Source organism: Embiotoca jacksoni, unplaced genomic scaffold (genome assembly GCF_022577435.1).
Source record: "Embiotoca jacksoni isolate LCO1_2020_lvr unplaced genomic scaffold, fEmbJac1.0.p SCAF_12, whole genome shotgun sequence".
NCBI classification, from domain to species: Eukaryota; Metazoa; Chordata; class Actinopteri; family Embiotocidae; genus Embiotoca; species Embiotoca jacksoni.
Window position 1 is genome coordinate 12,381,985 of NW_027185252.1, and position 21,041 is coordinate 12,403,025.

Below are 21,041 nucleotides of genomic sequence, written 5' to 3' on the forward strand. Positions count from 1 at the left end.
CCTTTATCGCCACTGCATCCGAAAGCACGAGGCTGTTTCCATTAACAATTTAGCCTCAGTCTGTAGCATAAGATAAAAAGAATAAAATGTTTTAAAAAAAAAAGAAGAAAGAAGCAGAAAGCACTATGTTTGCACAGTAAATTAGTTACAGCCTGGGACTCATTACTGAAACATTAGTATATGGGCTTTAAATATTTACAATGCTGGGAGCTATACTGTGCATAAATGGGAAGTATGGATTCATGGTGGGATGTGCACTGCTTTTGTAATTGCGCACAAAAATAGGCACGATTCTGAAAGCCATGCATTTGACCTGAGTTTGTGCACAACTCGTGTCCTTGACCAGAATCGGCAACAAATACCACATATTTACAGGTAAAAGCCTCAATGGAGGGACAGCAGACAAACCAAACAGGCTGAAGAGAAAACTCGGGGATTTCCACACTTGTGCATGTCAAGTGTGCCCCGAAGGAAACAGGGAGGAAGTCCTCTGCGTATAATCAAACGAGGGTCTATAAAAAGCCCGAACAACTCATCATTTTAGGTGTAGCCACAAACTTATGGCATCACGTAAATTTAGTAATACACACACCACAATGATAATTTATTGCGGACTGAAAGTGGGTGAACTTTATAGTATTACTATCACTGTCACAGTAGACGTACCGGAACTGCCATCAGTGGGTTGTCCTTGAGCTTTTCTATCAGCGTGAAGCCATCCAGAGTGACTTTTCTCTGGGGGGGGTATATTCTGAGAACCGATAAGGACGCAGTCCACGAAAAGGGACACAGAGTTCCTGCTGACGTGCAGCACCACTTTGTGCCACTGATCATTGAAAAGAAACCCCGGGGCGCTGAAAACCACAGAGTGCCTGCCGGCGTTTAGCGCTGTGAAGGTAAACTCCACAGACTTGGGACTCCCCGTTGAGTCTGACGGCCAGCTGCTCGGCGCCATTGACGTCCTGCATTTGCCAGATATTCCAGTTTTTATATATGGTGCTGCCACTCATGCGCAGCATGGCCACAAATGCAAACTCCTCCGGGAGTCCCAGTGGATAAGCTGATCTGAAACATAACAAAACGACGTTTATTAAACCCTCAGATGACGTCTTCATTTAAAAATCAGTACTCGTATTTACGTTATTTATTTACAGTGATTGTGTCACCCTGCTTTGTATTGTATCATCCGTTAAGGGCTTACTCTGCTTGTAATAGTCACATGATATCTCTAATCATATAAAAGGTCGTATTTGTGTTTCAGAGGGACTCAGATAAGGCCGATCTTTGATGTTCAGGACCATGGACAGGGTGAACTGCGTTATACCAGCTCAGCCACTGGATGTCAGTGTTCACTCGTGCATTGTAATGCTCTGCAGCTTACCTTGTGTTGATTCTGAAGTTGAAAGTTGGGCCTATTTGATAAGCAACATCCCGAAGAGATGGTCCAACAACCTTTTTAACAGTGCCTCTTCTTGCCAGCTCAGCGATATGGAACTGGGACATGATATAAAATCCTGAGGGTACATGCACAGAAGCGTGGTTAAATACAAAATCACCTCACAGGGTTCCCACAGGCTATATCTTTCAATGTTATATTATTGGTATTAAAGTTTTCCTATAATGTCTCTTCAGAGAGAAAGTGTTTGTGGTCAAATGCCACACTGAACAGTTATTGTAGAGTTTCCCTACCAATAATATATGTAATATCCCTTTGTAGGCTATATTTTCATGTTAAATATGCAATATTTGCTTTGTATTTTCAGGCAGTACTGTAATGTTTTGTGAAACCACCTGGGAAATGATCGTCCCCGATGCTGATCTGAGGGCACAAGGACTGCTGCTCCAAATGAATACCAACTTGAGATGAAAATCTCACAGCTGCAAGATGGAAAAAGAAAGCAGCCTGTTAGTAGTCAAAGTGTCACAGTCAGTGTGTGTGTGTGTGTGTGTGTGTGTGTGTGTGTGTGTGTGTGCGTGTGTGCGCGTGTGTGCGTGTGTGTGTGTGCGTGTGTGCGTGTGAGTGCGTCCTGCGGGGAGGGAATAAAAGCTCAGTGTTTGGAAAGCTGCACCACTGCCTTGAATAAATATTAGACTATCTCTGCCTGTTTGTGGTGTCCTCTTTAACACTTGAGGTCTAGATTTGATAGTTTTTACACATCTGGACAAAAAGTTAAAGGTCTTTATCGAGTTTGAATAAACAGTTCACATTCAACAGAATCAAGGTGGGTGCCAGCACTGTTCACATGTAGGCCTCGGGGTCTATACTACAGCCGAACACTTATGCCAGTCGTGTATTTATCAATGCATTTTACTTTGAGAAACCACTTAGTGCACTGTTGAATCAATTTACATGCACACATCTGTACTCCCTGACAGTTACACAGACCCACATGCATGTCATAAAAAATAGATAAGTACATCAGTGTGCACTGAGGGAAGATAATGTAAACAGTGAATGGAAAAAAAACAATGTCGTTTTATAAATAAGTGTCTTTTATCAATAAATGTCTATTAGCAGTTTTTTGGCTATAAAATAGATCTGCAACATGAAATGACAGAGCTCTGAATACCTGACTGCATACGTGAGTAAAAAAGAAAAGTGTAACCATTGAGAAACTGCTTGGAAAAAAGAGGAATAGCAGTCACAAGTACAAACCAACCAGTAGTGATATGAGTATGACGGGTTGAGAAATACTGCTGATTAAATGTGACTCATGTTTCCAGCAACTCGTTGCAGTGGAAATTGTATTACTTCGAGGATGAAGTGTTGATATTGAAATGTTGACATTATTTTATCTCCCTGTGTCATTTGTTTTCTCAGGAAGTGCACCGTGCAGTGCAGAAGATTACTTACTCTGAGAATGAAGTCCAGTGCAAATGTTCTCTGGGATCACATAGCAGCAGCACAGTGAGTACAGGAGGATATTTCTGAAATATATTCAGAAGAAACCAACAACCTTTTAAGAAACATTTGTTTGCAGAATGATGGTAAATTATAACTATCACTTACATGGCACATTCCTCACACATTATCATGATTAAATGACTTACCTTTGACTCCACTCATTTCATAGCTTGATATGGAAATGTTGGATTTTTTTTTTTTTTTTCAAATTGCCATTCAGGAGCCAACACAAACCTGAATTGTTGCTGTCAGCAGGAGTGAAAACATTCAGGTCACAGTGTGAGGTCTCTTATCGGCTTCACTGTTGTCATTTATTTGGGGGAGTGATTCAACAGTCTCCTTAGTGTCAACTTTGCTCTCCTGCAGCCACCTTGGATTTATTGTTAGGCCTTATGCTTCTTCAAGCACATAATCCCAGTATGGTATCCCATTTGTGGTTCTATATTTATGAGACCAAATAAATTAGAAAAACCAAATAAATTAGCTATGAAAAAGATAATGTCATCCTGCAGTGACTTTATTTTCCCAGCAGTCCTGGGATCTACATTCTCTGTGATCTCTATGGTTTCATGGTATTCAGACAGCATTGTTTCCAGTGCTGTCCAAACTGAATATCAAGAGACGCTGAGTAAGGAGCGATGCAAGCTGTGTTTGCTCTGTCAGGCAAAGAGGCAGAAACAATTCTTTTGTAAGGAGGCAATAAGGTGTAAAACTTTGTAACATGCAGAATCCCAAGAATTGCATTGTGTTGATTACCAGGAAACTCCTGAACTTTTCATTTGGTAAACATTGTTCCACAGGAATAAGAAATAACAGGGCTGATTGTAAACTAATGTCCCTCCCCTTACATTCCCTCCCTACAGACTGCTATTTGGCACTTGTTTCAAGTGATACATTGATTGGCTTGCAGGACTGATAAGTTAAATTGGACTCATTGGCTTACATACTGCAGACAGCAGCACTCAAGTCCTCTTTAGTTGGAAAGGTTGCATAATGTACATTCACTGGTCTGAGGACTCTGGAGAGAAGAAACAAAGCATTCAGAAAGCTGCGTAATAGGCAGCCAGACCAACCACTGGAACGAACAACAAAAAAAACCTTACTTGTGTATTTAAATAGATGTAAATTTAAAAAAAAAAATATATATATATATATACCATATTGGCAAATCCTTAAAAATAAGTCAAAGTTTACTACTTTATACATAATAATAGTAATAATATTATTATTATTAATAATGATGATGATGATAATAATCATAATAATGTAAACATGTATTAATAATAATGAATGAAAACATAACACATGCAAACAAATCCAGCTCGTCGATGCTCATTTACGTGCACCGGTTCTGCCTGCGTCAGCTGCGTCTCTGGTCTCTGTCTCTGGTCTCTGGTCTCTGTCTCTGGTCTCTGTCTCTAGTCTCTGTCTCTGGTCTCTGGTCTCTGTCTCTAGTCTCTGTCTCTGGTCTCTGTCTCTAGTCTCTGGTCTCTGTCTCTAGTCTCTGTCTCTAGTCTCTGGTCTCTGTCTCTAGTCTCTGTCTCTAGTCTCTGTCTCTAGTCTCTGTCTCTAGTCTCTGGTCTCTGTCTCTAGTCTCTGTCTCTAGTCTCTGGTCTCTGTCTCTAGTCTCTGTCTCTAGTCTCTGGTCTCTGTCTCTAGTCTCTGTCTCTAGTCTCTGTCTCTGTCTCTGTGCAGTCAGACGCAGCTGAATGTTCATAAGCAGCTGGAGCAGATTGAGCAGTTAGCTGAATGCTCAGTTCAGAGAGACAGCGACATGGCCGGTCCGGTCTGGATATCATTTTTAAGGACGTCTCTCCTTTAAAGTTGGCCAGATTAGGAGGTGAAATATCCAGCAGCGTAGTGGGTCGTTGTTTTAGTTTTTCCCCCCCTGTCGGCACCTCACAGTGAAAGGACGGCGAGACGACTGAAATTGGAGCTAACGTCGGTTAGCTGGCTAATGTTAGCTTGCCAACGCAATGGTGAGTAGCTCCGGTTCGTAGCCCGTCTGCGGCTCTAACGTTAGCCGGCGACGACTGCACGGCGGGCGGGTGTCTGAGGCGACACGAACCGGTCACCGGTTACCGGTTACCACCGTTGACTTATCAAGGGGAGACTTGTTGTTGTTGTTGTTGTTGGTCTTCGTAAGTACATCAAGTTTTCGCCGCGTCGTTTTTTGGGGGTTTTGTTTTTTTTACAGGCCTTTTTTTTTTTTTTTTTTTTTTTTTTTTTTTTTTTTTTTTTTTTTTTTTTTTGGTAGCTTCCCCACCTGTAACCGAGAGGCTACCCTTCACCCGGGCCGGACCGGACCGGACCTCCGTGTCGGACCGTGTCCCGAGCCGGTCTGCGTTAGTTCAGGTTCGGCAGCAGCTGACATTTGTTTTCAAAACAAGACGCCATCCGTGGACGTGTTGAGAGGCCTTGTCTGTCATGTATGTTGGTCTCGCTGCAGGAACCGACGACGTTTTAACTCTCAACACTGTTGAAGCGACACTTTTTAAGGCGTTTTGTACTTTACTTTTAGTATTTCTACAGTGGTGCAACTTTATACTTCTACTGCACTTAAAATCTCGGAAGCAAATCCCTGTTTTACTCCATTACACTCGTTTGACAGCTCGAGTTACGTCTGGGATTACAGTTTTTAAATGTTCTGGTGAACTGATATGGGCTGATGGAAAAAAAAAAAAAAATCTCCTTTTTACGATTTATTGATTTGTTTTAATCCGCTTGGATTTACTGGAAAATGTATTGTTTTTGAGCTCGTTGAATTTTTAGAGATACGTGGTTCTTACTGAACATAAACTCTATAAACATGATAATATTTTAGAGTATGATGGATTACTGTAGATTAAACTAACCAACAGATCATAAAGTAGTTAAAATAAGCACAGGCCTTAAATAGTCTTTCTTAGTCTCTCACATTTACTGCATAGCCTGTACTTTACTTCTGATACTTTAATTAGGCTATATTTTCCTGATATTATTAACCCACTTAAATAAGTGTTTGACTGCTAGACTTTAACTTGCAGTGGAGTGTTTTCACAGTGTCGTATTTGTACTTTTACTTAAGTAAAGGACCTGAATACTTCTTCTACCGCTGACTAGATGTTTCAGTTTTACTTTGTGGGTTGGTGACTTGAATTGCTTTAAATAAGTGACACTTCCTTTTCACCAGTGGCCAGCGTTTCGTTATGGAAATGTGTCATTAGCTTCTCCAAAAGCCAGTTTTGTAGTTATTGTATTGTGTCTTGTGAAAGTGCAGATTACTTGGTATATTGACAGCAACATTTCAGCATTCCTAACTGTGAGCCTTACTTCACCTTTTATTTTATACCTATTAATAGTTTTTATTTGTCCTCTGACAATGCTCTCGGCTAAAGACTACCCGATAAACCAGTTGCTTCCATGACCCCTAAACTCAACATCAGCATTCAAAGATCACTTCTCCCAGGAAAGGAGGTAAATGTTGACGTTAACATGGTACTCTGCTTTATATCCGGCATCTGTGTCAACCAAGTCAAATTCATGGTGGCTCTTTGAGTCTTATTGGTTTTCTCTGGCTTGAACACAATGTAATGTTGTTTCCCAGCGGATGATTTATTCATTTCATACATGACTAATTCAGGGAGCGTCTGTAGGATTGCTCTTGCCAGGTTTTTTTTGGGGCCTCAGCTACAGCCCAAAATGACTATATGACCTTTTCTTTAATTAGATCTAAATAAATCGTGTGCTAAAAGTGTTAGTACAAGGATGTCTGTGTTTATTTCTAACACTACCAATTGGTGATATTAGATTTCAATCCTATGTTTGTGACCTTATTAATATTGTTTTCCCTTACCCTGTCATAGTAATGTTATAATTGCCTGCGCTGTTAACTAATTAGGCCCAGAGGACAGGATGCATTTTATGCCATATGACCATATGCTCTAAAAAGTTAACTGTCCCTTAAGTAATCTTGAACTTGTGTTTGTATAACTACTGCTGACGTTGTCTTTAAATTGATATCTTCCAATTTTTTTTAAGATAATAAAGGTTTGGCCTAAACTTTGTAAGACTTAAGGGATTGTTTTAAAAGTTTTAGTCTTTTATTTACCTGTTTAACTTCAGTGTAAATGCTGTATTGTAATCAAGTGGAAAGGTCTTACAAAAATCTGTTTGCTTTAGCTTGGATATTTCTGGAGTCCTGCAGCTGATATAATACATTTAATTACTTTTGCTTGCAGGCCCACAGGTGTATCCCAGATGATGTAAGGCACCTCTGCCTGTAGAGACCAAGATGACTGAAATCCAGGCCACGGTGGAGTTCTCTGTGGAGCTCCACAAGTTCTACAATGTGGACTTGTTCCAGCGAGGGTACGTTACGACTCATTGCTCCTACCGACGTAATTGTCTTTCTTTATTTGCAAGAACTTGCCAACAGGTCACTGTTCATTAATGTTCACCAATAAAATGTCTTTCCCAAGCATATATTACAGATAAGTTTACTTTGCAAATAAAAAATAGGTCAGCTTTGATGGTTTACTCTGAAATGACTTAAATAAGCTTTGGCTTGCGGTTTGTGGTAGAAGGGGACCAGGACGTGTTCGGTGCGTGACCCAGCCGATCTGGGACAGTTGGCAGTCTTGTTTAGGCCTCCAGGGCCCTCAGAAATGTGCTTTGTACTAACAGGACCGAATATGCTAAACAGTGCCTGAGTGCACTGTTTTATATGTAAATTGCCCTGTTTTTCTTTCTCTCTGTGGTGATGATGGGTGGCTCGAACATGTGATGCTTTAAACAGTTTGGGTAAAGATCCAGAAGGGAATTTAGTAAAACTATAATGTTTACAGTTTTAAAAAGGACTCGGCAAAGAACCTAGATTGACTTGAAGAAATGCAGTGAAATGTACCACGTGAGCTCCTCTTTTCTGACTCACTGACTTTGAATTTGCATCTTTTGGCTTACCGTAGTGCTGCAGGGATAATGAGACAGTAAAACAATTTATACTCAATTGACTCATGGAAATCTACCTGATAGGAAGCCTAGTAAAGCACACTGTAAATAACGTTTAGTTAAACAGAACATGAAAACAAGCATAACTAATGCTTTACTTGCAAACCGTACTGTAAAGGATAATTGTCTGCGGTCCAGCGATAAAACATTTGGTCTGACACAGACTGGCTAATCGGCTTTATTCAGTACTTTATTTCTTTTTTAGAAAACCTGTAATATTTATTGCACAACAAAGACCTGATATGGAAAGCAGAGATTATGTAATTTTGTTGGAGCAGCATGTTTCAGCTCAAGTATGTATGTGTATCAGGACTAATACTGTATAGACAGAGCTTCAACTAATCGTGTCCTAGCAGACCGGCATTCGTCATTTGATGAGTTTCGCCCCCATTGCAGTGCAGCACTGAATATTCCTGTAAGAGTTGCTGTCACTGAAGGGCTTTTATACTCTTCAACAGAAAGCAAGCTGCAGTCCTGATTTCCCCTTGGAGTTTAATTGTCCCCTGCTGCTCCCTGATAACATTTTGGTTGTGGCACTGTGTTGGATGGTGTCTCATGCTTTTCTGTCATCCTGTTGTTTAGGAATAACTTACCCTATCAAAACTATTTTAGACTCTTCCAGCATTGTGCAGATACCTCACAATTGCCGTGTTTAATGGGAAAACTAAGGAGTAAAATGACTCCTGAACAGCTGTAACAGTTGCGGTCTTGGACATCTGGAAGTTGTTCTTTATAGCAGCAGTGTAATGATACCTCGGTGCGCTGTGATGGAACTCCTGCTCCTGACTCATCAGTGCTTTAAGAGCTCAGGTTTACTACATGAGTGACTGCAAAAGAAAGTGCTCATTATTCATTTATGAAAGAGGTGTAGTGTCCTTTTACAAGTAGAGGCACTTGTAGCTAACCTGTGTGGTTAGTTCCTCTTTCGCAGACCTCCCAGTAATGGTTTGGGCCGAGATAACAGTGCTAGTTTTTCATACCCGTGTTTCTTTTAAAAAGAGTTGTTTGCATTTCCAGGTTTTACCAGATGCGTGCCAGTCTGAAAGTGCCACCCCGCGTCCCACACAAAATTGAGACCAGTCTGCTTCACCCGGGAGGTAAATTATTTTGATAAGATGTGTACAATATGGGCAGGTTTTTTTCCCTACCACACATCATCTTTTTGCACACAAGATCCAAATTTATATCGAAGAATCTTTTCTGTAGTTTGAAATGCTTCACGTACTCTTTGTGGATCCAGTTGGTCAACATTAAGCCCCGCCCCTTTCCCCTCAGTTCTTCAATCAAAGCCTCGAAAGTAATGTTTCGATCACTTGCGGTACGTCTAAAGTAACACACTGCTGCTTCTCTCATCAGTGGGCTAATATTCTCCCTGTAAATGCAGGTGACACAGATTTAGTCATGATAATACTTCAGTGGACTCGCATGTTTGTTTTCAGCTCTTGGATATTTGCACTGTTTTCAGGGAAAAGGTTATTGCAGATTTGGTTTACTTATTGTTTTGCTGGCACAGAGCTGATAGGCATCTCACAAGGCCACTCCTTGTTCTCAGTTTTTCTCCAAAGCTTTGTGTATATGTCTCAACCCCTGATCTGTTCCTTTCACACAAAGCATGCAATCCTTTGTTTCACACATAAACAGGATCATCAAGAGAGCATGTAATTCCAGTGCTTAAATATTTTATTTTCTAGTTTTATAGTTTTGTACACCTTGCTTAATAGAGTAGATGAGAAACAGCTTCACTTTCAATTCAGACATGGTAAGATATACCTTGTCAGATCATTTCTGACAGGTTATAAGAAGATCATTATCTCTATTGTGATTAATGTGTATTTCGAAATTATCAAATTTTAAAGCAGATGGGTTGGCTGCAATCATTAATGCCACAGTTAATCATTGTGGTCTTCGTTTAGGCTCTGATCTGGCGTTCCCTGCTTCTGTCCAAGATGATGTCATCTGCAGCAAAACTTTCCAAATCCTGTATAAGAATGAAGAGGTTGTGGTCAATGATGTCCTTCTCTTCAAAGTGATGATGCTGCTGGATGAGAAGAAGGTAAGTTTAGGAAAGACAGGTGTGGCTTTTACTAAGAATTTGTGTCTGCCCCTGATCCCAGTCCAAAATTTGTATCACTGTGTATTTACCAATACAATATCCCAGTTATATAAATGATGCTTTTGCTCTCTGCCTACTTGGCATGAAATAGATGTACATTAAAAGCTAATCTAATTTCACAGTATTTGTTTGACCGCTGAATACATTTTGTTCAATTGTTATTTTTATGGTATATTCTGTATTGTATGTAAAAATCAGAAGAGAAAGTAGTTGGTACTTGTTGTGGTATAAATATTGGGACCATCTGTCCTTAACGGCAATATGGGGAGAGCACAATTTCGAAATCAAAACCCTGTCCTCATCCAAAATCAGCTCATTAAGTGCTTGATGCGCCCGCAAATTATCACTGAAAACGAGACAAAGTGATTTTTCTTTTTCACTAACCCAGAACTGCGTAGCTGTCAGAGAGAATGTCTTTGGTGAAATTGCTTTTAATGGCTTGTGTGTGCGCCACTGCTTTGTCCTCTTTTGCAAGGCCCTGTGTTAGGAATGGGGAGGCTTTGGACTAATTTTGACAGCTGGTGTGTCCTTGGGCATCGGTCACAACAATAAACGGCTTCAATTGTATAAGGATTGTTAGAGCTGCTACCATCAAATAAAAAACATCTTGATAGGTGTATTACAGATCTCTAAAGTCAACTGCCGTTTGTAATCCTCAGGTGGAAGAGTCCCTCAATGACATGGATTTCCAGCTCTTCTTGGATTTATATTTCACAGATGGCGATTACACGTAGGTGTTGCAACATTTTAACTGCATATACAGTGTTTCATAAATTTGATACTTGCATCTCTTATGAAAATAAGGCACCGCTAAGGTCTTCTATCTTCATTATTTAATGTCTTTCCACAGGCCAGATGATCCAAGCTCTCTACAGAATATCAGTGGCCGCACACTTCGTTTGCACTTTAGCCTCCAGCGAGGCATCCATCAACACGTCAATGTCATGTTTGACTACTTCCACCTGTCTGTCATCTCTGTGGCCATCCATGCGTCCCTTGTCGCACTACATCAGCCCCTTATCAGGTCAGACAAGAGGATAGTGTTTTTGCACTGAATATTCAAGCATAAGTTTCATAAGCTTCTATCATGTTATTTGTTATTGTTGTTTGCACCGAATTCAACCTTTTTTACTCAACACAGAAAATGTACAATTAAGATTGAAGGAAAAAAATGATCTGTTGAATTTAAATTTGAAGCAAATGTAAAGTAGAAGAATCTGTTTTAAAGTATCTTATTTCATTTTTGTGGTGATTCCCTGAGTTTAATTTCAGTTTGTGTTTACCTAGTTTTCCTCGACCTGTGAAAAACACATGGCTTAACCGCAACGCTCCAGCACAGAGTAAAGACTCAGTCATCCCACCGCTGGAGAATGTGGTGTTCGGCAGCAGTTATGTCAAGCAAGTATCCCCAGATGTAAGTGAACTCCTTTTATAGCATGATAAATGTTTTGGGAAATCTCCTTTTTGATTTGTAAATTCTATTAAACCTTCACTCTGTTAAAAAAGTCAAAAAGATGCCATTTTGAATTGTACATTTTACTGGGACTACTACATGGACGTAGCTGTGGACTGCATTTGAAACGGTGGGAGATGTGTCCCACTGTTGATAGATAGGGCAGAAGAATAGGAAACTATCAGACCGCTGTCTCATTTGGCCAGAAGTAATGTGCCTTTCACGACAGAAGAAGATAGCCAGCTAGAGCCCCGAGATGGTGCTGTAAATGTCCAGAGTCATTCAGGCAGAATGGAAGCAATGCTCCTCATCACTCCTTGATGTATAACTAACGGGCAGCCTGGTAATAACATCGCATTGACCACTTTTCATTCCACTACAGGGATTTGTATACAAGCTGCTATGAAGAATTTGCATTTAGATACTGCACACAAATTGAGGGTGATTTATAGTGCTGGGATGGTTCCTGTAATAGCAGTATAAAGAGGCACACAGTATGCAGTGTCATATATTTTTAAATCATGTTCTTCTTTATATAATAATCAGAATAAAGAATCGAGACAGATCGGTGTTTAATTCAGCAAGAACTATGTTTTTAAAAAGCTTTTATTTATCTGATGTCGATGCGTTACAAAAAGTAGTTCCCCTAAATTCTCGTTGTGACCACTGAGAGTGTTGTTTCAGTACACAACAAAATATCTGAATAATCCGAGCTGAAAGTGGGCAAAAACATCATGTGTCTGAGAGTTTGTGTTTTCCCATGGCAATAGCTACTAAACCAAACCAACAAGTGCTGCAATGTCCAGAACGGCAATGATACTGTTTTCAGAATTAAATTAAGTATAGCCTCTTCTCAATCTTTTGTGGTCCCTCAGGGCAGGACGTTCCTGGTATCTGACAACTGTCTGCAGCATGCCTTCACTCTGCAACAGAACCTTTGCTCCAACCTCCTGCTAGCGTACCAGGGGCTCTTTGGCTACTTCACCACTATCACCAAGAACCTGCCCTCCTCCCATCGTATGGAACTAGGTACGCTGCATTGTTGCTTCACATCAGCTCGAGTCAGAGTGGAAGGTTACTCCAGGTTTGAAAGCAATTATATCCTAACTCCCAGACTTCATAAAAATGTTGCTCACCGTCTTTATTTTTAACTCACAAGCACTGACAAGAAGCAAGTATTCTCCAGGTTATGATGTACCTTGTACAATACCCTCTGATTCATTTTTCGCTTGCAGTGGATTTTCATTGTTGTTTATTTTCAGCGTTTGTTTGTTGCATATAAGTTTGCTGTGATCTCATGTCATTTCACCTGATCCCTACACATCACCACATGTTGCCATGGAAACAGACTACACAACCAGCAACTTAACAAACTGTTTTAGGGGTACTAACTGTGGTTAACTAATTTTAGTTCATTATGCTAATAAAATCATACTTGCATTCAACGGTTAAGTGTGTTAACCGCTAAAGCCAAACATAACTCACAGTTGTTATTCAGGCTCACCAAACCTAATCCACACAAGTGGACAGATATTAACCCATCCGAGATGACCAATCGATAATAAAGGTTAAATATGCCTATATGTGCAATCTTACTAGCCAAGCCCAGCATGCAAGTCCTATATGAGAGAGTACTCAGAAGACCCTATCCCCGAAGTCAAAGGCACGTCTACATAGGTATGTCCCGACCCTTACAGTACCTCAAATCAACCTGCCTTTCTCGCCATTTTCCTCCTCACTTCAGTTTCCTTCTTGTAGAAATCACCACGCCTTCTCTGTGCCCCACTTTCCAGAGACAATATTCTTAAACTGCTGTCATGTCACCGTTTCACCTCTGTACACCTATACTGTATACCTTTCCTTTCGTCTTTATAACTAGGTCTTGGTGAGAGCGTTTCTTAACATAGTTCTCTGGTCTTTTCCTATCAAAGATACTTTCTGACACCAGTGCCTTCTGGCAAACTTTCTTATTCAGCATGTGTTACAGGTTCTTTGAACATTTTTCTGTTGAATGAAATGAGTTGTAACGATGAATCTTGGTAACAGTTTTCCTCTGCCTCCTCAGAACAACTCGACTTAGAGGCCCGGCTAGCTGAGTTATGTGAACAAGTCAAGGTAAGACCTGTTGATCGCTGCTGTGTTTTGTCTTTGGCGATTGTACTTTAATGGCAAAAGATGCAAAGCATGTATAGGAAGCCGCAGAGCTGTGGGGGGAAATGCAACATTTCTGTGAATGATGTCGGCACATTTTTAGTGTATTACACTTTAGTTCTAAATAAAGTATTTCATAGTAGAGTAGACAGACAGGAAAGGGAATAGATTGACTTTCATCTATTTTGGAGAGTCCATCTGCAAGTAAAGCAGCTTTACATGATTAAATAAGGAGCTTTTTATGATTGAAAATATGTGGAAAGTAAAAATAAGAGTAACCATGTCTGTTTGAGGCTAAAAAGGTTAGTGATGCAAATTTACTTTCAGTAACAACTAATACCAGGTGTAAAAGTAAACACACTAGGTCATTGTTCAAAACTGTTAGGGAAAACTCGTGTCAAAACAAATGCCAAACATGTTTGCAACATTAAGCAGTTAATCAAGTGATGACAAAATGCCCTTTTTTTCCCACAAGCTTTTAGTTATTGTAAAGACCAATCTTCTTGAATAGAACTGCCGTTGTTCTTAACGCTCTTGTTGGGGAGGTATGTTCACTTAAGCTGACTGTTGGGTGACCTGTGCCTTCATTCTTTTAGCAAAAAGCTGAATCCCCAGACGAGCTTGCAGAACTAGTAAATATGAACCTGGCTCAGCTCTGCTCTCTGCTCATGGCTCTCTGGGGACAGTTCCTAGAGGTTGTGTCCCTGCAGGAGCACGTTGCTGCCCTACTCGCTATGGAGCACCATACACTAAGAGTGAGTCCAACTTTCTGAATGATCTACAAATTTAAACACCTCTTATCTTTCAGTGATAAATGATAACAGCCCTTTTTGTGCTGGTTACTGATCCAAAACTGTACTCAATCATATTGACAAAATTATGACTGTACACTGTATACCACTGTATGTGGTGTTATTACAGGTAAGGCGGTTTGCAGAGGCTTTTTTTTGTCTCGAACATCCAAGACAATCTGCACTGGCATACCAGGAGCTACAGTAAGTTGTACTGGCATGTTGGTCTTGATTGTGAAATCTAGTGTTGCTGTTATCAGCCCCGGGCCAGTCGGTCCTTCCTTGTTTGAAATACCGGCCAAGTTTGTTTTCTCTGTCTTTAATTGTTTCCTTTTCTCTCTTTTCGTCCCTCCATCAGTGCTCACAGTCACCAGCAGATGACGAATGCTATTAAAAGCTCCAGCTACTTTTTGTCTTTGCCTCCACTCCCAGTGGAATGTGCGGACCTGGATGGTGATGTGAGCTCCCTGCCAATCATCTTTGAGGATAGATACCTGGATTCTATCACTGAAGGTCAGTATCACAGTATTGCTGCTCTACTAGGTATAAATGCTCAATGGCTATTTTTTAAAACCAAATTCTTTTTCCTTATTTTTTCATATTTAACTTTGTTTCATCCTGAAGATCGTGATGGACCCTGGCTGGGCATGCACAATACAAGGACTGGCTCAACTTCCAGTAAAACAGAGAAGCCCAACACCAAGGACTACAGTGCAGCAGCCAGCCCCATACCCGAGTCACGATGTGCCTCAATGGATAACACCTGGCCAGACAACTATGACCCACTTCCTAAGTCCAAAGGCAAGTCAGTCAAACTGAAGAAAAATTCAAAGACTGAGAACTCCAAGAAGTTAACCAGACAGGGTTCAAAGGACTCTGTCATTTTGGTCGGCTATAAGAACCTCAAAGCTCCTTATAGTGACACCGGCACAAAGTGCAAAGAAGGGGAAGCTCCCGTTCACCAACACGAGGAACGAGACACCTTACAGAGGGACTCAAGTAGTTATTTAAGGACTAATGCTAGTTCTGTTTTTGACTCTGGTGCTACATCAGCACATTGTGGAGAACATGCTGATGATTCTGTTGTGGATGACAATACAACTGCTGCTGCTTGTCAAAATGTTTTTTTCAAAACTCCTGCAACCTTGGATACACAGAATAACCCTCAGGCAGGTACTGGGGCTAGTGCTACATGCAACCAACCAATTCCCAAACATGAGCAAGTTGACCACAATGTTCAAAAGTTGCCACAGTGGTCTGCTGGGATCAAGCAAATTGAGGTGAAACCAAGTAACAAGGACCCATTCAAAGGGGATAAAGTAACAGTTCTTCTACCATATCAGACCGATGGAACTCTCAGCAGTAACATTCCTGAGATTACCCAGACAGACCTTAGTGACTCACAACAGTCTGTGGGACAATCTGTGTTTGATAGGCCGGGTAAAGAGGCAGCACAACGTAGCCAGTCCTGTGTGGTCTCAGTACAGGTAAGGGGTGATTGTATCAGGCTGCCAGACGGAGGAGCACCCAGTGCCTGGTCTCGCCTCTCAGACTCCGGCATTGAGAGTGAGCCAAGCTCTTTTGCAACTCAGCTTGTGCTGGGACCACAAACCTGTGTGGGGCAAGGTGTCACTGAATCAGGTGTTGCTGCGCCACAACCTGAGAGGGCCCTCCAGAATCCTGCACCACGGCCCATTCAGCAAAGCACAGTGCAAAAGCCCATTGGAACAGGAGAGACTCTGTATCCAGAAAATACAAGTGCTGTCAGTGGAGTCCAGTCCTCTCTCACTTCCATCAACTCCTTGCCCTCAGATGATGAAGGCGAAGGTTCCTCTAGGGCCTCCAGTAGCGCTGAAGTCCGAGGCAGGAAGTCCAGTATCTTGGTGCAGGAGCAGACTGTAGTCTTTTCTGGGGATATCACGAAAAGACCTGAGGTGGCCTGCATCTCTGACGCTGCTGCTGGTGATTCCCAACTTAAAAAAACAGCCTTTGACTTGGAAACAGACCCCAAATTAATAGGTGTTGGATGTGGAGGAGAGGAAGCAGCTGGCTCCGGGACGATTAAAGAACCCCGTAGTGAGCCTCATACAGCCTGCCCCTCCAGTAACTCTGCCACCAGTAGCACTGACTTGGTAAAACGTGGGATGGTAGAGAACTACTTTGGCTCATGCTCGAGCACAGATGTGTCTGAGATCAGCCCCGTAGAGACGTCTGCTATCACACTGGGAATCCGGACAGGACCACAGGTTGAGGACGATGAGGACGAGCCAGAGAATGAAATGATCGAGAACGGCTACTATGAGGAAGGCGATGGCTATGCTTTTGTGAATGGTGTTGCCGATGACGAGCCAATTGGGGTCAGCGATGCAGCCGCCCAAGAGACAAGTCTTCTGTTTGAACAGCTTGGCATTGGCTACGTCCATGAAGCAAAGGATTTATCAAAAGCTCCCATCTGCTCCAACCTCGCCTCCACCAGCGTTGGGTATAGCTTGGGAAGACCTCCCTGTTCCTCCTCCCCTCTTTCATCCAACCTGCAGTGGTATGAATGTGCTCCAACAACACAGATGAAAGCGTGAGCCATCTTTTTAAAAATTTTTCTCAAATTCCATTAAATATCATACTTTATGGACACATTAAGTAAATATTTAATAATCTATTTTACTATCATTTTGCAGGTTTATCAAGGCCAAAGAAGAAATGAAGCAGCTTCGGCTCCCTGGTTTCTTGTACAGTGAGGTGCCTGAGCTGGCATCCACTGTGCCTTATTTCAGCTTGGAGGAAGATGAAAGCTGTGAAGAGGGCATTCACCTTATAGTCTGTGTCCATGGCCTGGACGGTAGTAAACCCTCCTTCTAAAGCTTCCTCATTCAATCTTCCAAGTAGTTTTGTTACAATCTCTTTGCTTTTTATTCACAACAACATTGATGCATTTTTCTTGCTGCAGGTAACAGTGCAGACCTGAGACTGGTGAAGACTTACCTGGAGCTTGGACTGCCTGGTGCTCGTATAGACTTCCTCATGTCTGAGAGGAATCAGGTACGTGGATAAGAGAGGGTAAACTTGGGTTTTCATGAGCTACAGCTTTAAGTTATCCTCGATTTTTAAATATTTCTTTTCATCTACAGAATGACACTTTTGCTGACTTTGAGTCAATGACAGACCGACTGTTGGATGAAATAGTCCAGTACATTCAGATATACAACCTCACAGTGTCAAAGATAAGGTAATCTGTCCTATTCTCTCCAAATGTAGTGTTAGAAAAAATACTCGGAGGCTTGGTTCAAAATCAAACATATTGGACATTTATTCTTGCAAGAAGGAGCAAATACATGTACACTCAAAGAAGGATGTCCAGCATTGCTCAACGTCACTCCTCCGTAGGGCAGCTTTTATACTGTGTGACAAACAGTTGACAGTCACCCCCATTCCCTTTGTATCTGCTTTCGTATGGTAATACTGAGATGGTTGCAGGTCACAAGATAAGGACACAGGGGAGTCGTTAATTAGATGTGGAAAGTAAAACAAAAGAAACCTTTCGGAGCCACTTGATGAGAAAGTTTCCGGAGTCACTTGCAAATAAGATGACCACATAGAAACTTTCCGGAGCCACATGCAGACAAGAAGAAACAATCTTCTTTCTTTCCATCATGTGGCATCAGAATATTAATATAAAAAATATGTCGTAGACAGAGTTGCAATTTTATGTAGTTTCTACTGTTGGTCTCTAATCCTCCGTCCTCTTCATTTGCAGCTTTGTGGGTCATTCTTTGGGGAACCTCATAGTTCGCTCAGTGCTGACCCGGCCCAGGTTTAAATGTTACCTGAGCAGGCTGCACACCTTCCTTTCCCTCTCGGGACCTCACCTGGGCACGCTGTACAACAGCTCTGCTCTGGTCAATACAGGTGAAAGTCCAAACCTTTAACTACATTTAAAGAGATTCCACCAACGCATCAGCTCACTGGCAGTTGCTATGGTGACATTCTCTCTCTGTCTACTCTGTCAGGGTGATGGATCTTGTCAATACCTTTTAAACTTTGTCCCCAGGCCTTTGGTTCATGCAGAAGTGGAAGAAGTCGGGGTCTCTCCTGCAGCTGACGTGCCGCGATCATTCTGATCCTCGCCAAACTTTCCTCTATAAGCTCAGCAAGAAATCTGGTTAGCTTTTCTGTTTTTCACAGACGTTTTAGGCTGTATATTTAAAGCATGAGCTTGGAGATATAAATGTCTGACTCATCTGTCCTTTTAAAGGCCTACAGTTTTTCAAAAATGTGGTGCTGGTGGGGTCACTGCAGGATCGCTACGTCCCCTATCATTCTGCTCGGATTGAAATGTGCAAAACGGCATTAAAGGACAAACAAACAGGTGAGTGGAGGCAAGATCCTCAGTGGGAACAATGAAAAAATGACTCACCAGGACAAAATGCCTTCATGAATAGAGCAAGTACAAGAGCAAGTAAGAAGAACGAGCCCAGTCCTTAAGGGCTGTGACACACCAAACTGTGGGGCTGTTCTTCACTCATGTTGTGCAGTTTCACCTTATTTGCAATTCCCAGCTAAATTTTGCAACTACTTTGTGAGGACATTGTTCCTCCTCCTAATTTATTCAGACTTCTTTACATTCTGTTTTTCTCTCCTTTCTCTCTTTCCTTTTTTTGTTGGTTAAAATTAAAGGACACAGAGGAACGTAGACTAAATTGTGATTGCTTAATTTTTTTATGCTACCATACAACTCTACACATTGGGGCTTAAATTGATTTAAGAATATGTAATGGACCCAAACCCTGTTCTAATCTTGTTCGTACCAGGTCCTGTGTATGCTGAGATGATTGAGAACCTGCTGCTGCCAGTACTTCAGAACAAAGACTGTAATCTAGTGCGTTATGATGTCATTCACGCCCTACCCAACACAGCCAACTCCCTCATCGGCCGCGCCGCCCACATTGCCGTCCTCGATTCTGAGATCTTCCTGGAGAAGTTCTTCCTCGTTGCAGGTCTCAAGTTCTTTCAGTAGAACTGCAGCAGAATCAGACACTCGGCTGGACAGGAGGAATGCGGCGCTAATACCTCACTGCAACTAAACGTTGTTCATGGTATCTGGGTTGAAATCATAGAATTACTTTTCAAAGCAGAATCACACTTTCTTTCTTTTCATGGTGTTTGTATTGGAATCACGGTGGATGTGGAGTTCGCCATTTTTATTTTTCTACTACCATTTTTTTTTTTTTAAACATTGTTGTGTGTGTGCGTGGGTGGGTGTGTGTGTGCGTGGGAACTGATTTCCCCCATTATATGCTATATTTTCAGTGTTATTTATGTTATATTTTTACTTGTAATTACTTAACTCCCAAGTTATTCAATTAATTTTAGATGCTGAACTGGAAATGTAGCTGCTACAAAAAATGAAATGGCTGTTTTGGTGAGCTGGCCCAAGTCAAGTCTGCACATACTGTCCTCACCATTGCAAATGTTTAGCCACCAATTTTAAGAGACACTGCATTGATTTGCACCACAACTACATTTTACAAGCTTTTGTACAGAAAATGGTCATTTGTACAAGTTACTTTTTTTATCAACAAATTTCCATCATTTTTAATGGCAAAGATTGCATTTGAAAAAGGATTGTTGCTCTGACTTTGCAGCCTTGGCTTTGGTCTTGATAATCTACGCTGTTCCTTGCTATTGCAGTATTCTGCACAACATTTACCCAGCCTGGCGTTGGGAGAGTGAAGCTTTGCCTACAACATAGTGACATTTTACTACAGGGGTTTTAAGGAATGATCATTATTCAGTAAAAGCACATGTTGGTAATATGAACTTGTTTTATTGAAAGATCATTTGGTGATTATTTATGCTTTAACTGCAAGTATTGGTTGGAATTAAGAATTGTTTATTGGATGATTGTTTATATATCATCACACTCTACCATTAAATACGCATATTATGAAGTAGTTTATGTGACTTTTATTTCTTTCTTGTGTTTGCCTCAGGATTCAGAGAGGCGTGTCACTCCTGTGTTTGGTGCACTACATGCAGGAACAATGTGCTGATGCAATGTCAAATCACCTACTAATACAATCTTATCTGACAAATGTGACTCGGTGAGGTTCCTACGGTTTATCATTCAAACAGTTATAATGAATTTCAAGATTTTACGTAGGGTTGGATAGGGTTTATTATGATTATAAACATGCAGCCGTTATGGAAATTATATTCTTTTTTGAAGTTGTTTCATTTTAAAGTTTGGATTGAAAGTGTAGTCCCGTTTTTCAATGATTACTCTGGCATTTGTCATTTTATTTTTGCAATGGTTCAAATGACCCTGCAGGTGGCAGTGTTATTCCAATACGAGTCATGTATTTATTTACAGACCTTCACGAGATGCAGAAGTGTTAAATGTACTTTGATCAGACCTCTACAGATGGTAGAGATCATACTATTTAAATTTTGAGAGCTGTGGCTTAACATCACGTTGTGTTATTCTACATACTGCAGGAGCAAACATTGTGTTCTGACAGGGCCAGCGCAATGATTTTTGGTGCAAAAGGAGAAAGTTTCACTGACAGCTGACATAGAAAACATATGGGAGGCTATGAGGTAATCATGGTGAAGACATCTGGATATTGTGGAGACACATGATTT

At 41.2% G+C, this 21,041-nt stretch overlaps 2 protein-coding genes across 4 annotated transcripts; one reads left to right on the top strand and one right to left on the bottom strand.

Annotated features, from left to right (window-relative positions):
• Nucleotides 1-829: 829 nt before the first annotated feature.
• On the bottom strand, nucleotides 830-3,067 carry LOC138195053 (collagen alpha-1(IX) chain-like). Its single transcript, XM_069144114.1, has 4 exons — nucleotides 3,052-3,067; nucleotides 1,792-1,878; nucleotides 1,382-1,514; nucleotides 830-1,065 (listed from the first exon to the last, which is right to left on the bottom strand). Exons 1-4 carry the CDS (start codon nucleotides 3,065-3,067, stop codon nucleotides 831-833), a joined length of 471 nt encoding a protein of 156 aa, XP_069000215.1. The 3' UTR covers nucleotide 830.
• A 1,178-nt stretch (nucleotides 3,068-4,245) lies between these two features.
• fam135a (family with sequence similarity 135 member A) lies at nucleotides 4,246-20,350 on the top strand. Of its 3 annotated transcripts, XM_069144876.1 has the most exons (22): nucleotides 4,916-5,046; nucleotides 6,283-6,361; nucleotides 7,126-7,255; nucleotides 8,912-8,991; nucleotides 9,808-9,947; nucleotides 10,667-10,737; nucleotides 10,858-11,031; nucleotides 11,295-11,421; nucleotides 12,336-12,489; nucleotides 13,060-13,137; nucleotides 13,526-13,575; nucleotides 14,208-14,366; nucleotides 14,533-14,606; nucleotides 14,761-14,915; nucleotides 15,027-16,974; nucleotides 17,078-17,238; nucleotides 17,347-17,438; nucleotides 17,528-17,625; nucleotides 18,154-18,305; nucleotides 18,448-18,558; nucleotides 18,652-18,765; nucleotides 19,208-20,350. In XM_069144876.1, the coding sequence occupies exons 3-22, from the start codon at nucleotides 7,179-7,181 to the stop codon at nucleotides 19,411-19,413; spliced, it is 4,221 nt and encodes a 1,406-aa protein (XP_069000977.1). In that variant the 5' UTR covers nucleotides 4,916-5,046; nucleotides 6,283-6,361; nucleotides 7,126-7,178; the 3' UTR covers nucleotides 19,414-20,350. The 3 variants fall into 3 exon arrangements, with proteins under 3 accessions (XP_069000976.1, XP_069000978.1, XP_069000977.1); XM_069144875.1 differs by lacking the exons at nucleotides 4,916-5,046; nucleotides 6,283-6,361 and adding an exon at nucleotides 4,246-4,884; XM_069144877.1 differs by lacking the exons at nucleotides 4,916-5,046; nucleotides 6,283-6,361; nucleotides 13,060-13,137 and adding an exon at nucleotides 4,247-4,884.
• Nucleotides 20,351-21,041: the final 691 nt, after the last annotated feature.

What these genes read in the sequence shown, in the direction of transcription:
- fam135a (XM_069144875.1), top strand. Translation starts at nt 7,179, where the DNA reads ATGACTGAAATCCAGGCCACGGTGGAGTTCTCTGTGGAGCTCCACAAG. An exon ending in TCAAGCAAGTATCCCCAGAT is followed by an intron (nt 11,422 to 12,335) that starts GTAAGTGAACTC and finishes GTGGTCCCTCAG; the next exon opens with GGCAGGACGTTCCTGGTATC. An exon ending in CTCACAGTGTCAAAGATAAG is followed by an intron (nt 17,626 to 18,153) that starts GTAATCTGTCCT and finishes CTTCATTTGCAG; the next exon opens with CTTTGTGGGTCATTCTTTGG.
- LOC138195053 (XM_069144114.1), bottom strand. An exon ending in CGGGGACGATCATTTCCCAG is followed by an intron (nt 1,515 to 1,791) that starts GTGGTTTCACAA and finishes ATGTACCCTCAG; the next exon opens with GATTTTATATCATGTCCCAG. An exon ending in AACTTCAGAATCAACACAAG is followed by an intron (nt 1,066 to 1,381) that starts GTAAGCTGCAGA and finishes GTTATGTTTCAG; the next exon opens with ATCAGCTTATCCACTGGGAC.